General features: G+C 42.1%; 1 protein-coding gene across 1 annotated transcript in view; it reads right to left on the bottom strand.

The window, feature by feature from the left end:
- Positions 1-12,248, bottom strand: part of degs2 (delta(4)-desaturase, sphingolipid 2) — a 57,663-nt gene extending 45,415 nt beyond the window's left edge. The window contains exon 1 of the mRNA XM_080202519.1: positions 12,072-12,248. Within this exon, the coding sequence (XP_080058645.1) occupies positions 12,072-12,153 (82 nt within the window). The 5' untranslated portion in view covers positions 12,154-12,248. The remainder of the gene's footprint in view (positions 1-12,071) is intronic.
- Between the last annotated feature and the right edge of the window lie 2,598 nt (positions 12,249-14,846).

The raw sequence follows: 14,846 nt of genomic DNA, 5'->3' as shown, positions 1-14,846 counted from the left end.
CCTGGTACTCTTGAATGGCATTCGGCAGCAGGGGCATGGAACTCACACTGCTTCTGTTAGCACAGAAGCTGTATCAAGCTCATCAAAGATTTGAGCCATTGATGGATCAATGAATAACTGATAAATGAGATTGATTTCTCAACTTCATATCTGCTCTTCCAGTTAGAAGTTGCTCAAAATTCCATTTTGGCAGTTTGTGGTATCAGACTCTTTCATTTCACTTCTCAAACTCATTTCTCGCAATATTTTTCTTCTATATACCTGTGTCACAGACAATTTTACAGTGTTACCTTTTATTGCCCATGATCATTGATATTTGTACATGAATGTGTGTGTTTCTAACCCATGGAGTGTGTAGGTCAATTCTAAATAACCCAGCAGCATGCCATTTGTAAACAAAAAAACTGGTTTATTTCTCCACACCCTTGCCCTGAAGGTTAATAATGTCTCATTCACTCTTCAAACTGCACTCTCATACATGCACCAAAACTAGGTACTAAAATGAAGTTAAAAACAATACTTGTAAAATGTAATGGTTCACACTCTCTGTTTCAATGCAGTGGGAGGCACGATGGCAAGTGTGAGGTGGTCCACTTTGGTAGGAATAATGGTAGGAAGGACTATTACTTACGGGGCAAAAAACTGCAGCAGGCGACGGTGCAGAGGGACCTCGGGGTCCTTGTGCATGAGTTGCAAAAACCCAGCTTGCAGGTGCAGCAGGTGGTCAGGAAGGCGAATGGGATGCTGGCCTTCATAGCGAGGGGGATTGAATATAAAAGTAGGGAGGTCTTGCTGCAGCTGTATTGGGCATTGGTGAGGCCACAGCTGGAGTACTGTGTGCAGTTTTGGGCGCCGCACCTGCGCAAAGATATTTTGGCCTTGGAGGGAGTGCAGAGGAGGTTTACTAGGCTGATACCGGAGTTGAGGGGGTTGAGCTATGAGGAGAGGCTGAATAAACTGGGCTTGTACTCGTTAGAGTTTAGAAGAATGAGGGGAGATCTCATTGAGACGTATAAGATGATGAATGGGATGGATAGGGTAGAGGTGGAGAGACTCTTCCCGCTCAAAAAAGACAGTAGGACTAGGGGGCACAGCCTCAAGATAAAAGGGGGGCGGTTTAGAACGGAGTTGAGGAGGAACTTCTTCACTCAAAGGGTGGTGAATCTCTGGAATTCTCTGCCCGTTGAAGTGGTGGAGGCTGCCTCGCTAAATATTTTTAAGACGCGGGTTGATGGGTTTTTGATAAGAGAGGGGATTAAGGGTTATGGGGAGAGGGCGGGAAAGTGGAACTGAGCAGCGACAGATCAGCCATGATCTTATTGAATGGCGGGGCAGGCTCGAAGGGCTAGATGGCCTACTCCTGCTCCTATTTCTTATGTTCTTATGTTCTTATGGCAGAGTAGTTAGCACTGCTGCCTCACAGCGCCAGGGATCTGGGTTCAATTCCCAGCTTAGGTCACTGTCTGTATGGAGCCTGCACATTCTCCCGTGTCTGTGTGGATTTCCTTTGGGTGCACCAGTTTCCTCACACAGTCCAAAAGATGTGCTGGTTAGGTGCATTGGCCATGCTGAATTCTCACTCAATGTACTCGAAAAGGTGCTGAAGTGTGGTGACTAGAGGATTTTCACAGTAACTTTGTTGCATTGTTAATGTAAGCCTACTTGTGACACTAATAAATAAACTTTAAAGTTTAAATAATGCAGGCCTCTTGTTGTTTCTTAATTGCATTGTTAAGTCGTCAGAAGTGAAGACTTTGAAATTACACAGATGTCACAGCAGATGCAATGACTCCCATTGTCATTCTGAAGGACATTGGTTTTCTCAGCTACACTTCAAGATGGAACCATATGGGGGGAAGGGGAAAGTATTTTTTATTTCAAGGAAGTGTAGTTTGGTCTTTTTTAGACTGGCTGATCACAGCAGTTCACATGACTGTGCTTGTTGGTCCCTCTCTAACTGTGTGGTGACATTCTATCATGGAGTTCTCATAGTATCCGCTCACAGTAGATTTCTATTTTAACAGGGAGTAAAGATAGCCACTGTATCATGCGACCCTATAACAAATGCCATCTTTCAAATCAGGCATGGAGACAACTTTAATCACAAACAGAGTCGTCCTCCTTTACGTTGTGGTGATTTTTCACACCTTAGAGTTCTTATCAGTTAAGGTTTTTGTGTGTGAAGGACAACTATCAGAGTCAATGGCATCTACTAACGTTTATCAAACACTCATCAAATTCCTAATATCTTTCACATCGTTAAATTTGTTTTGTCTCTACAGGAGATTGAATTGTGATTAAATCCACAAAACAGAGTAACTCCCTCAGAGTCCATTTTGAATCAGTCCATTTTTTAAAAAAGGTAACTTTTGAAATTCAGTTTTGATGATTTATAATATTGTCATGACTATAGGAACACAGATGGTATTTCAAAACAGAGAAGGAGAGAATTGACAATGGGTTTCTAAGTAAGAGTTTGGAGTCTGGTTGAATAGGTGGCCTTTTAAAAGCACTTAAAGGTGGGATGAGGGATAACAAGGCAGAGGGGTTTTTAGGATATCTGAGTAGCATAAAGACGACAGCTTTGCCATCACTGGGAGAAATGAGATGCGGAAAAGTTTATAGCCAAAAGATGGCAGAGTCGGCAAGGAGGTTGATGATATTTTGGAGGTGGGTGCTACAAGATAGAGTTTGGCTTCAACAGGATGTCTATGTGGGCACAGCCTGATGCAGCAAATAAGCAGTTAGAGAGCGGAATGAAGATGGTGATGAAAAAGGAGGGTTGTGACTGCAGTGTGAAAACCAGGTGGGCAATTTTAACCCTGCTGGCCCAGCTGAATGGGTGTACAGTTACAAAAAAGCCCATCTGATTCACTGACCCACACAAGCAACATTTTTTACCTGCTTTCCTGACATTTGTCAGTTTCCAACTGGGCCTTTTTTAACTATGCAGATTGGATTCAATTACTTTACTTGGGCTTCACTGTTACTTTAACCATGGACCTGATCTAGAAAGTTGTTGAGACTTTCTTGCTAGGTTGACATAGCAGTAAGAGGTGCTGGGGCCAAAAGAGGTCCAAATACATGAGAGATGATCTTATTGAAGCCTAAAAGATTAATAGTGTAAATTTTGAGAGAATATTTCCAATCATGGGCATGGTTACCAACTCTGGCTGGCCATATTCCAAAGGATATTGGCAGAAACATCATTGTGGACATCATAGGGTGGCATGGTGGCACAGTAGTATGCACTGCTGCCTTACAGTGCCAGAGACCTAGGTTCAATCCCAGCTTCAGGTCACTGTCTGTGTGGAGTTTGCACATTCTCCTCATGTCTGCGTGGGTTTCCTCCAGGGCTCCGGTTTCCTCCCACAGTCCAAAGATGTGCGGGACAGGTTGATTGGCCATGCTAAATTGTCAGGGGGACAGTGCAGAGATAAAAATGAAAGGGGTGGCATGATGGCACAGTGGTTCAATTCTCATTTTGGGTCTCCCTGTGTCTGCGTGGGTTTCCTATGGGTGCAATGGTTTCCTCCCACAAACCATAGATGTGCAGGTCAGGTTGATTGGCCAGGCTAAATTGCCCCTTTGTATCAGGAGGACTAGCTAGGGTAAATCATGGGGTTATGGGGATCAGGCCTGGATGGGATTGTGGTCGGTGCAGACCCGATGGGCCGAATGGCCTCCTTCTGCACTGTAGGATTCCATGAAATCAAGGGAAGTATTCACAAGCATCTCTGTGTGTTCTCACTATATACTGACCCTGTGCTGAGAAATTATCTCATTGAGGAACAGTATTAAATTGAGATAGGAAGGGAGTCAAGGAAGGATCACTGGGGAACTATGGAGGTCACCATAGCAACAGATGATTGTTGGTGATGTGCTGATGATTTTGAGATTGCTTGCTCTGGGACAGGTCAGAGTCGAATCATAGAGAGGGCAGTCTCACAAAACTTAGCTGTAGAGCAAAGAACCCAATTTCTCAGGAAAACAAGGTGGGAAAATGCACTGTGGTTGCAGTCACTTTAACTGGTCCAGTCTTGTAGATATGGGCAGACAAAAAAGATTCAAACAAGGAATTCTGGGACAGCTGGGTATAGAATTGGAAGATAACAATACATTGAAGAACTGAAGGGAGATTGGTGACTGAAAGATAGTTGGAGAAATTAAGAGAGTTTTATTTAAGGAGGGAGTGACGATGGTTTTGAATCTCTGTGAAGGCAAGGTAATTTGGCAGAGAGGGGATAGAACCAGCAGGAAATGCACGTTCTTTTTGAAATTAGCTGCACGAGATATTTCTCATACTCAACCCCAAGGATCACTCCCCATATTACAGTTTACACATACACACACCCACACATGCATTATATCAGTATATACTATAATTAACATAATGTGACTCAAAGTTGTTAACATAGTTTGCTCAGTGGAATTCACACAGTTAAGAAAGATTTATAATTACACAGCATCTTTCATGACCTCAGACACCCCAGTGTGTTTTTGAAGTATAGTCACTGTAACAATATAGGTGATTCTACAGTCTGGACACAGCAAGACCCCACCAATATCAATGTAATAATAACTAAATGGCCAATTCTAGGCATACTGAGTAAAGGATAAATATAGCCCAGGACACGAAGAAAATCTTCCCTGATGTCTTTAAAATAGAGCATCTGATAACACAGGGCCTTGGGTTTAGCCTTTACTAGATGGCTGGCACCTCACAAGGTGATTCTCTCAGTGGAGTTTCAAGGGCGGGATTTTTCGGCCGTGCTCACCCCAAGACCAGAAAATCCGCCCGAGGTCAACAGACGTCTGCATGGTCCTGTCCGGCATGCTACAACCCCCATGGCGGGCAGGACGGGAAAATTGCATCCCAAATCTTTGGAGTGGGACTTGAACCTATGATCTTCTGACATAGAGAAAAGAGTCACAGAGTCACAACTGACACATGTCTTCTACAAATACCCAGTCTTCAGATAATGGAACTGGATGGATTCCAACAGGGCATTTTGAGAAACCTAAGAACAGTGGTAAAGAACTTCATAGGAAAAAGAGTAATTAGAAATTGGAAGATAATTGGAAAGAAAAGACAGATTGAAGACTTCTTTTGGCGAGAGTTCTGGCGCCCGAACAAAAGGAATGTCAATAATAGCAGTTTGTATAGGAGTCACCAAGAAAATTAAGGGCTAAAATTGAGTTTTGTGGAACAAACAAATTAGGAGAAGCATGGCAAAGAAACTGCAGAATAATGAAGATTAAGGCTTAACCCTTAAGGGTATGGCAGAAACCTTAAGAGTATTGATAGGCAAAGGGATCTGGGTGTACAGGTAAACAGATCACTGAAAGTGGCAATGCAGGTGGAGAAGGTAGTCAAGAAGGCATACAGCATGCTTGCCTTCATCGGCCAGGTTTTTGAGTTTAAAAATTGGCAAGTCATGTTGCAGCTTTATAGAGCCTTAGTTAGGCTACACTTGGAATATAGCGTTGAATTCTGGTTGCTGCACTACCAGAAGGATGCAAGGGATTTGGAGAGAGTACAGAAAAGATTTACCACGATATTGCCTGGAATGGAGGGCATTAGCTATTAGGAGAGATTGGAGAAACTTGGTTTGTTCTCACTGGAGCAACAGAGGTTGAGGGGAGATCTGATAGAAGTCTACAAGATTATGAGAGGCATGGACAGAATGGATAGTCAGAAGCTTTTCCCCAGAGTAGAAGAGTCAATTACTCAGGGCCACAGATTGAAGGTACAAGGAGCAAGGTTTACAGGAGATGTACGAGGCAGATTTTTTTACACAGAGAGTAGTGGGTGCCTGGAACTCATTGCTGGGGGAGGTAGTGGAGGCGGATATGGTAGTGACTTATAGGGGACGTCTTGACAAGTACATGAATAGGATGAGAATAGAGGGATACGGTCCCTGGAAAAGTAGGGGGTTTTGGTTAAGTCGAGAAGCATGATCGGCGCAGGCTTGGGGGGGCCAAAGGGCCTGCTCCTGTGCTGTAATTTTCTTTGTTCTTAAGTGTATTGAGATTGCGAAGGTTTTCCTGTGAACGGGCTCCACTGATTGGAATTCACCTGTGTTTCATTGACACTGTTGTATAGTCTGACCAGGGTTTCACATAATTTGACCATGACTTTACCTTAACCTGTTTTTTTTTGCTATATATTTCAACATTCTATTCACTTTGCTTGCAGCTCTGAACAAATTGAACATGTTGAGGGATTGCTCACTCCTCTTATTCAGCTTCACCTTAAGTATTTCAACCCCATTCATGGAGTATCAATTTTCTTTTCCATGAACAGTAGTTTACATTTTGAATTCTCCCATTTAGAGATTAAGTGTGGTGAGGGCAGTGCCTGTTCCACCATCATAATAGTGGGTTTCAGTGTCAGATTCTGTGCTTGGAAACTTATTAATTATGTACAAGCAAGTTCCCTTCTGACTCTCCTGGTGGGCCAGTAGCTGATTCGTCCACCTGCCTTCAGCTGATGAGCTTGAGCTTTCCAGTGCCATATTTAAATACCAGTCCAGCATACTCGGATCATTCTCTCCAGCCCACTGTTTTCACCAGACTACAGGATGTCAGCAACCCAGAGAGAAAAGGCCAGCAGCCTCAAGAGGAAGTATGTTCATTGATTCAACCAAAATCCCTCCCCGAGCCCATCACTTCCGAGGTGCTCGTGCCTCTACTCACCACATCTGTAGTCTTCATCATCTTTCTCAGTGAACAATGTGGTATCCCTTTGACCCTTTCTTTGTAAGCTTTTCAAATAACGTTGTCTGGATCCAAAAAAAACCTTATAGATTTCATGAATCCTCCTCCTACAGAAACACCTTATAGATTTCACTAATCTCCCTCTCCAAAAACACCTTATAGATTTCACTAATCTCCCTCTCCAAAAACACCTTATATATTTCACTAATTTCCTCCTCCCCAAAAACACTGTATATATAGATTTTACTATCCCCCTCCCCAAAAAACACTATCAATTTCATTACTCCCCCCTCCCAGAAAGCACTCAATAGATTTCACTAATCCTTCTTCCCAAAGAAACACCTTATAGATTTCACTAAACCCCCCCAAAAACACAATATAGGTTTCACTAATTCCCCCTCCCCAAAAATACCTTATAGCATTCATTAATACCCCCAGAAAACACCATATAGATTTCACCAAACCCCTCCCTAAAAACACTTTATAGATTTCACTAATCACCCCTCCCCAAAAAACACCTTATAGGTTTCACTACATCAACAGAGACAAAGTGGAAATGGTCAAGAGCTTCAAGTTTTCAGGTGCCCAGATCACCAACAACTGTCCTGGTCCTTCCACACCCACGCTATAGTTAAGAAAGCCCAGCAATGCCTCTACATTCTCAGGAGGCTAAGGAAATTTGGCATGTCCACTACGACTCTCACTAGCTTTTACAGATGCATCAAAGAAAGCATTCTTTCTGATTGAATCACAGGTTGGTATGGCTCCTGCTCTGTCCAAGACCGCAAGAAATTATAAAGGGTCATGAATGAAGCCCAGTTTGTCGCTCAAGCCAGCCTTCCATCCATTGACTCTGTCTAAATTTCCCACTGCCTCGGAAGAGCAGCCAGCATAACCAACGACCCCATGCACACCTGACATACTCTCTTCCACCTTCTTCCATCAGGAAAAAGATGTAAAAGTCTGAGATCACATACCAACTGACTCAAGATCAGCTTCCTCCCTGCTGCCATTTTGAATGGACTTATTTCATATTAAGTTGATCTTGCGCAACACCCTAGCTATGAGTGTAACACTACATTCTTTACCTTCTTTTTTTCCCTTGGTATGGTATGCTTTGTCTTTGTAGCATGCAAGAAACAATACTTTTCACTGTATACTATTACGTGTGACAATAACAAATCAAATCAAATCAGTTGGATCTATACAGTAATTGCTGATAGTTTCATGGTCACCATTACTGAGACAAGCTTTATATTCCAGATTTATTAATTGAATTTAAATTTCTGCAGCTGCCATGATGGGATTTGAACTCTTGTCCCCTGATCATTAACCTAGGCCTCTGGATTACTAGTTCTGTGGCATCACCCAAGTTGACTGGTTTGCAGTCAACTGACAAATTTGTTTTGATTTTCCAAACTAATTGCTGTAAACTATAAACTGGGATGAACAACTTTCAGGAATACACTTTGGATCTACAAATTCACAGCAACTAACTTATTACAGAAGGAAGATTCCTCCCAAGGTGAGGTATTGTCCCTGTGGAATGTAAGACTGGATTAAATCTCTGGAGCATTTGTATGGTGCCTTTAATATAGCAAAATGTTCCAAAGTGCTTCACATGAACACCACCAAACAAAATTTGATACTAAGCCACACAAGGAAATATTGGGGCTGATGACGAAATGTTTAGTCAAAGAAAATTTTCAGGAATTTCATAATGGAACAAAAAGCGAAGCAATTTCACATGTAAGGGCTTTGGCAGCTTCTGGAACCACTGGAGAGATTAAAAATCAGGGTATTCAAGTGGGTGGAATTAAAGGTATCTCAGCGGCTTGTTTTACTGAAGGAAATTACAGGGATAGGCAGTGGTGAAATCATGAAGGGATTACAAGACAAGGAAGAGAAGTTTAAAATCAAGGCCTTGCCTAATCTGTGTCACAACTTGTCATCACACCACAAGGGTGATAGGTAAAATGTACTCAATACAAGACAGGGCACAGGCAGCAGTTTTAGATGCCTAGTTTAGAGAGGGAGGCCATTGGAGGCCAGTCAAGAATAAATTGGAATTGTTGAGCAGATTGCAGGGATGTGATGCAGGGATCTAGGACAATGGCTTTAGTCTCTCCAATATTTAGTTGCAGGAAATTCTTGCTTGTTGAACAATTCAGAGACACAGAAAGGTGGTGTTGGGTGCAATTGCTGCACATGTGGAAACTGATGCTCTGTTTGTTGGGTGATATCACTGAGGGATGCAGCATGTAGATGAGGAATAGCAAGGGCCCAAGGGTAAATCCTTGGTGGACACCAGAGGCAAGGGTACGGGACTGGAAAGAGAGGCCATTGCAGATGATTCTCTGGTTATGACTGGATAGATGAGAATGGAACCAGGTAAGTACAATCCCAGCCAGCTGGATGAGAGTGGAGAGGTATCAGAGGAGGATGACATGGTCAAACATATCAAAGGCTGCAAATACATCAGGGAGGATTAGATGTGATGGGTTATTTACTTCTGCTACCATTATACAGGATCATAATTGTGACTTTAGTGAAAGCCATTTGGTATGGTGGCATGGACAAAGATTGTCAATGGCATGCTTAAAACACTACAACAGTTACAAGTGTCATACACTATATAATGAATCATTTGCAAAATATTTAACTTAGATTTATATTTATATCAAAAGCAGCATTTGTTCTCCTTTTATATTAAATTATATATTTAACTCCCAAAATTTAAATGAATATTTTAATAGCCTTATTCAGTAAGAAATCCCACAACTCCAGCTTAAAGTTCAAACAGGTTTTATTTGTCGCAAAAGCTTTCGGGACAGCCTGTCCCTTGTCAGGTGGATCATCTTCAGTCAGAGTTCGCAGCCACCTGAGGAAGAAACAGGCTGTCCCAAAAGCTTACGGCTTTTGCTACAAATAAACCTGTTTGAACTTTAGCCTGGTGTTGTGGGATTTCTTTCCGTTTTACCTCAGTCCAACGCCGGCATCTCCACATCATGACTTTCATTCAGCAACAGGAGTGTGTTGCATGTTATTAAAGGTCTTCAATAATTTACAGCTTTCTGCATTCACACATTCCCATAATTTGTTTACAATGGTTGCTCAAATTACACCCATTTTGTCGGGAATCAGTGGTGGGCAGCCACCTATCGGATACAATCTTACTGCTTATTTACACTCAGGAAACAGAAGGAGCACACAATTGTTTACTTTGAATTAGTTTCTGAATGCTCTATGACCCATCATTAGGTGCACAAAGGCAAATGAGAAATCGCCGTTCAAGCAGTGATAGGGGCAAAAATCCTGATGGCCAAACTTGCAAAGGTTTCATGTTACAAGTATGAATTTCTCCCACGCCAACCTATTGGGTCAATTCCTGCCAGCCATGATGAAAGCCATTTAAACAATGCAGCTTTATATAAATTGCACTGAGTTAAAATTCCGGTTTTATTAGTAAACTAATGCTTTAAGGGTCAAGTGGGATTTTATTAGTTCAAATAAGATTTTTCTTTGGAAAACCAGCGCGGCTTCCATACACTCTAAATATTACTTCCAATCGACATTTGTGGCTCTCTTAAATCCTAATAACGGGGTTCAAAGATTTTGATGCACTTGGGGAGGTGGTTCAGAAATTTCGGAGCAGGGCTATGAAATGAACTAAACATTCAATCAACTCGAATTTCACTGATCGCCAAGCTGGCGGATCCCAGTTTTCCGCCCGGACGAAGCCCTCTGAAATGCGTCCAGCTCCGAAATGTTCGTTAACTTGGAAAAATACTCAGCTTTTTGAATTTGCACTCCAAAGGATCCGGGGTGAGAATTCAACAGGTGCCGCCTTGAGAAAAAGGGAATGAAAATATCGCTCCCTCTATTTTGCTGTAAGTGTGCGCCATCGCAGGGTAGCCAGTCTTAGGGGGGAAAAGACATTATGCGACGTCTGATGAATTCTGCCTTGAACTACATTCCACCCCGGGTATCATGAATGCTGGAAATCACCAACGCGAGATTACCCTCCCCCCCGTCCCCAATATACCCAAGCAGTTGAAGGAATAATCTTCCCTCTGTCAATATTTCACAGTGACCAGCTGGACAGAAAACTCTAGGCTGTTCATGGTTTACAACGGGCAAGTGAAATGGTTGCATAAGACAGATTGGGACAATACATTCTAAACTTCACTTTTAGATCATAGGGCAATGACACCCCCTCCAATCACACATCTATCGCCTTCCTTTGAACAGTGCTTGGGTCAAAATTCTGGAAATTAACTACTGCCCACAGGGATTCACCATGCTTGAGGAGACCTTGACGGGAAGCCTGGAGTCGTTCAGAAAGAATGCCCACCTTCTGAGAGATGACAGTTTTGGCATTCCCCACCCACAACCCGGGGGCAAGCAAACCAGGTAAATCCAGCTTATGAGTAAGAAATAAAGGGAACGCAAACTGTTAAAGAAAGATCACTCCAGGTAAACTTAATACTATTTTCCCCAAGTATCATTCCACGACAACACCCGCTTTAACGTAATAAGGCGTCTGAGAAACAATGTTTCAGCATATCATTTGATCGCTTGCCATGCAGTTTACAATCATTAACTATGTGCAAAAAAAACTCGCACTAAATCTGTGAAGGACTTCATTTACGTTTGCAAAAGGTATCACTGACATTTAGCTACCCGACAAGACAAAGTTTACTGCCACACCTACACGATCTATGGTCCAGCCCCACCCAAACTGTATGAAGACCGTGTTCCACGACTTTTGTGGATTTGCTACGCTGAAATTAATTACGCAAATCTTTTTAAAAGCGTTCTACTACCACCACCAAAGGATAGTCCAAAGGAAAGTCTGTGCAAGGTTAAGTACGGTCAGATGTGTCTTGGCAATTTTAAGTACAGGTTAAACAGGGGGCAAATGTAAGACAGGAGGAAAGGTGTCCTTCTCAATAGTGATGCATTGTATGAGAAAGTACTTAATGCGCCGATGGAGAGGGGAGAGAAATCTCGAAATCAGATCCGTAAAATACGCGTCGATCCAATTATTTGGGGTGGGAATATTTTTTTAAAAAGGTGTATGTTGCTCATCCTGGCGCCTCTGTAAGTACCAGCGTTCCGATAATCCCCATATAGTTGGACACACAAAAAACTTCAGATTCACTAACGTTTACTTCAAATTATAAAGACAATTCCGAACTGTGGCGAAGCAAAGCAAATTGTTGAAAAAAGGCGGAACAATTATTAGCCGGATTTTCGTGATGAGAAACATACAGAAGAAAATCACGCTTGTACACAAACTTATACTTGTTTTTATTGATTTTTTTTAAAAGAAAGACAATTAAACATACCCAACATTTCTTTTCTTCTTTGCGTGTGAGGCTGATCCGTATAGACCCACTCAAAATCATTCCGTTTCATTTTGATGCCCATGCTTGTCGGATGCTTAAAATTAACGTGTGTGGTGCTTGTGTGTGCGTGTCTAACCTTTCCTGCCAGCGCTGCTGCTTATGAGCGCTGGCAGCTCATTCACCTCACCTTAAATGCAGCAACAACAACAAAATCCTCTTGCGACGTACCCATGGGGGTGTAACTGACACATTGGCAAAGGTCCAAGCAGGTGAGTAAGACAGAGAACTTGATGCAATTTGTTTTTTTTCTTAAAGACCAACTTCACTACCACCTGCAAAATGGGGGGCGGGGGGCGGTGGTGGTGAGGGGGAGAATCAATTGAGTTTTGCATATGTTAGCAGGAGTGAGAGTATTGGGTGAGTTAATGTAGGTCTGAACTTATTTTAACATGCCATAGAACAGACATTTTCTGAATTTGCACTTGGACTTATTTTAACATGCCATAGAATAGGGGGAAATAATCAGTTGCGCTTTGCAGGACATGTTAGCAGGAGTGAGGGAACTGGGTGCAAAGATTGGTGTTAATGTAGCTCAGGAGTGTAAGTTTTTTTTTGGGGGGGAATACTCAATTGAGTTTTGCAACAAAAAAAGCTGCTGGAAAACCTCAGCAAGCTTGATAGCATCTGTGGGAAGAGAAGAGTCAACGTTTCGAGGTTGGATGACCCTTCGTCAGAGCTGAGTTTTGGAGGTTATGTTGGCAGGAGTGAGGGCAGTGGATGGTAAAACTGGTGTTAGTGTTGCTCTGGAGAGTAAGGTATTTTTATGGAGGGGTAAAAATGTATTGGGCTTTGCAGGATATGTTGGCAGGAATGAGTACTGGGTGAAAAGATCGATTTTAATGTTGCCTGAAATGTTTTTTTGGGGGGATCCTCAGTTGAGGTTTTGCAGGATATGTTGGCAAGAGCGGGGGTAGTGGGTGTAAAGACTGGTTTTAATGTTGCTTTGAAATGTAAGGATTTTTTTGGAGGGGGAAAAGAATTGGGTTTTGCAGGATATGTTGGCAGGAGTGAGAGTACTGGGTGTACAAATTGGTGTTATTGTAACTCTGGAGTGTAAGGATTTTTGGGGAGGGGATTAGTGAAATCTATAAGATGTTTTGGGAAGGGGGAAATTAATGAAATATATAGGGTGTTTTGCAGAATTAGTTAAATCAGTGTTTTTGGGGAGGGGGATTAGTGAAATATATGGAGTGTTTTTGAGGGAGTTACTGTAATCGATAGGTGTTTTGGGGAGGGGATTAATGAAATCTATGAGGTATTTTGGGGAAGGGGATTAGTGAAATCTATTTGTTGTTTGGAGGAATTAGTGAAATCTATCGGGTGGTTTTTTTTGGGGGGGATTAGTGGAATCTATGATACTTGAAGGGGATTAGTGACATCTATATGGTGTTTTTGGGGAAGGAATTAGTGGAATCTATTGGGGGTTTTGGGGAAATTAGTGAAATCGATATGGTGCTTTTTGAGGAGGGAATTCATGAAATCTATATGGTGTTTTAGAAAGGGGGCTAGTGAAATCTATACAATGTTTTTGGAAAGGGGAAATTAGTGAAACCTATGAGGTGTTTTTTGGGGAGGGGCATTAGTGAAATCTATAAGAGGTTTTTGGGAGACCGGTTAATGAAATCTATAGGGTGTTTTTGGAGGGGATTAGTGAAACCTATAGGGTATTTTTGAGAAAGGGAATAAGTGAAATCAATAGGGTATTTTTAGGGAGTGGAATTATGGAAATCTATAGGGTGTTTTGGAGGGGATTAGTGAAATCTATATGGTGCTTTTTGAGGGGGGGATTAGTGAAATCTATGAAGTCTTTTTGGGGAGGGAGCTTAGTGACATCTATAAGTGTTTTGAGGAGTGGGATTAGTGAAATTCATAAGTTTTTTTGGGGGAGGGGGTTAGTGAAATCTTCAGGCTTTTTTTGGGAGGGGTTATTGAAATCCATAAGGTATTTTTAGACAGGGGAATTAGGGAAATCTGTACAATGTTTTTGGGGAGGAGGGATTAGTGAAATCTGAGGTGTTTTGAGGAGGGGTTAGGGAAATCTATAAGATGTTTTTGGGGAGGCTGGATCAGGGAAATCTATATGGTGTTTTTGGGGAGGGGGCATTAGGGAAATCTATAAGATGTTTTTGGGGAGGGCGTATTTTTTGGGGGAAGGGAGTCAGTGAAATCTATAAGGTGTTTTGGGAAGGGGGTTAGGGAAATCTATAAGGTGTTTTTGGGAGGGGGACTGGTGAAATCTATATTTTTGGGGGGGATTAGGGAAATCTATAAGGTGTTTTTGGAGAGGGGGATTCAGGAAATCTAAGTTGTGTTTGGGGAGGGGGATTAGGGAAATCTATGTTTTGGGGGGATTAGGGAAATCTATAAGGTGTTTTTGGGGAGGAGGGATTCAGGAAATCTATAAGATGTTTTTGGGGAGGGGGTTTAGGAAAATCTATAAGATGTTTTAGGGTAGGGGGGATTAGGGAAATCTATAAAATATTTTTGGGGAAGGGGATTAGGGAAATCTATAAAAATGTTTTTGGGGAGGGGGATTAGGGAGATCTATAAAATGTTTTTGGGGAGGGGGATTAGGGAAATCTATAAAAATGTTTTTGGGGAGGGGGATTAGGGAGATCTATAAAATGTTTTTGGGGAGGGGGGAAAGGGAAATCTATAAGATGTTTTTGGGGAGGGGGGATTAGGGAAATCTATTGGCACATGGCAACAAGGGCA

Source organism: Carcharhinus amblyrhynchos, chromosome 14, assembly GCF_965287045.1.
Source record: "Carcharhinus amblyrhynchos chromosome 14, sCarAmb.v2.hapA, whole genome shotgun sequence".
In the NCBI taxonomy this organism is placed as follows: domain Eukaryota; kingdom Metazoa; phylum Chordata; class Chondrichthyes; order Carcharhiniformes; family Carcharhinidae; genus Carcharhinus; species Carcharhinus amblyrhynchos.
This window is presented reverse-complemented; position numbering and strand designations above follow the sequence as displayed.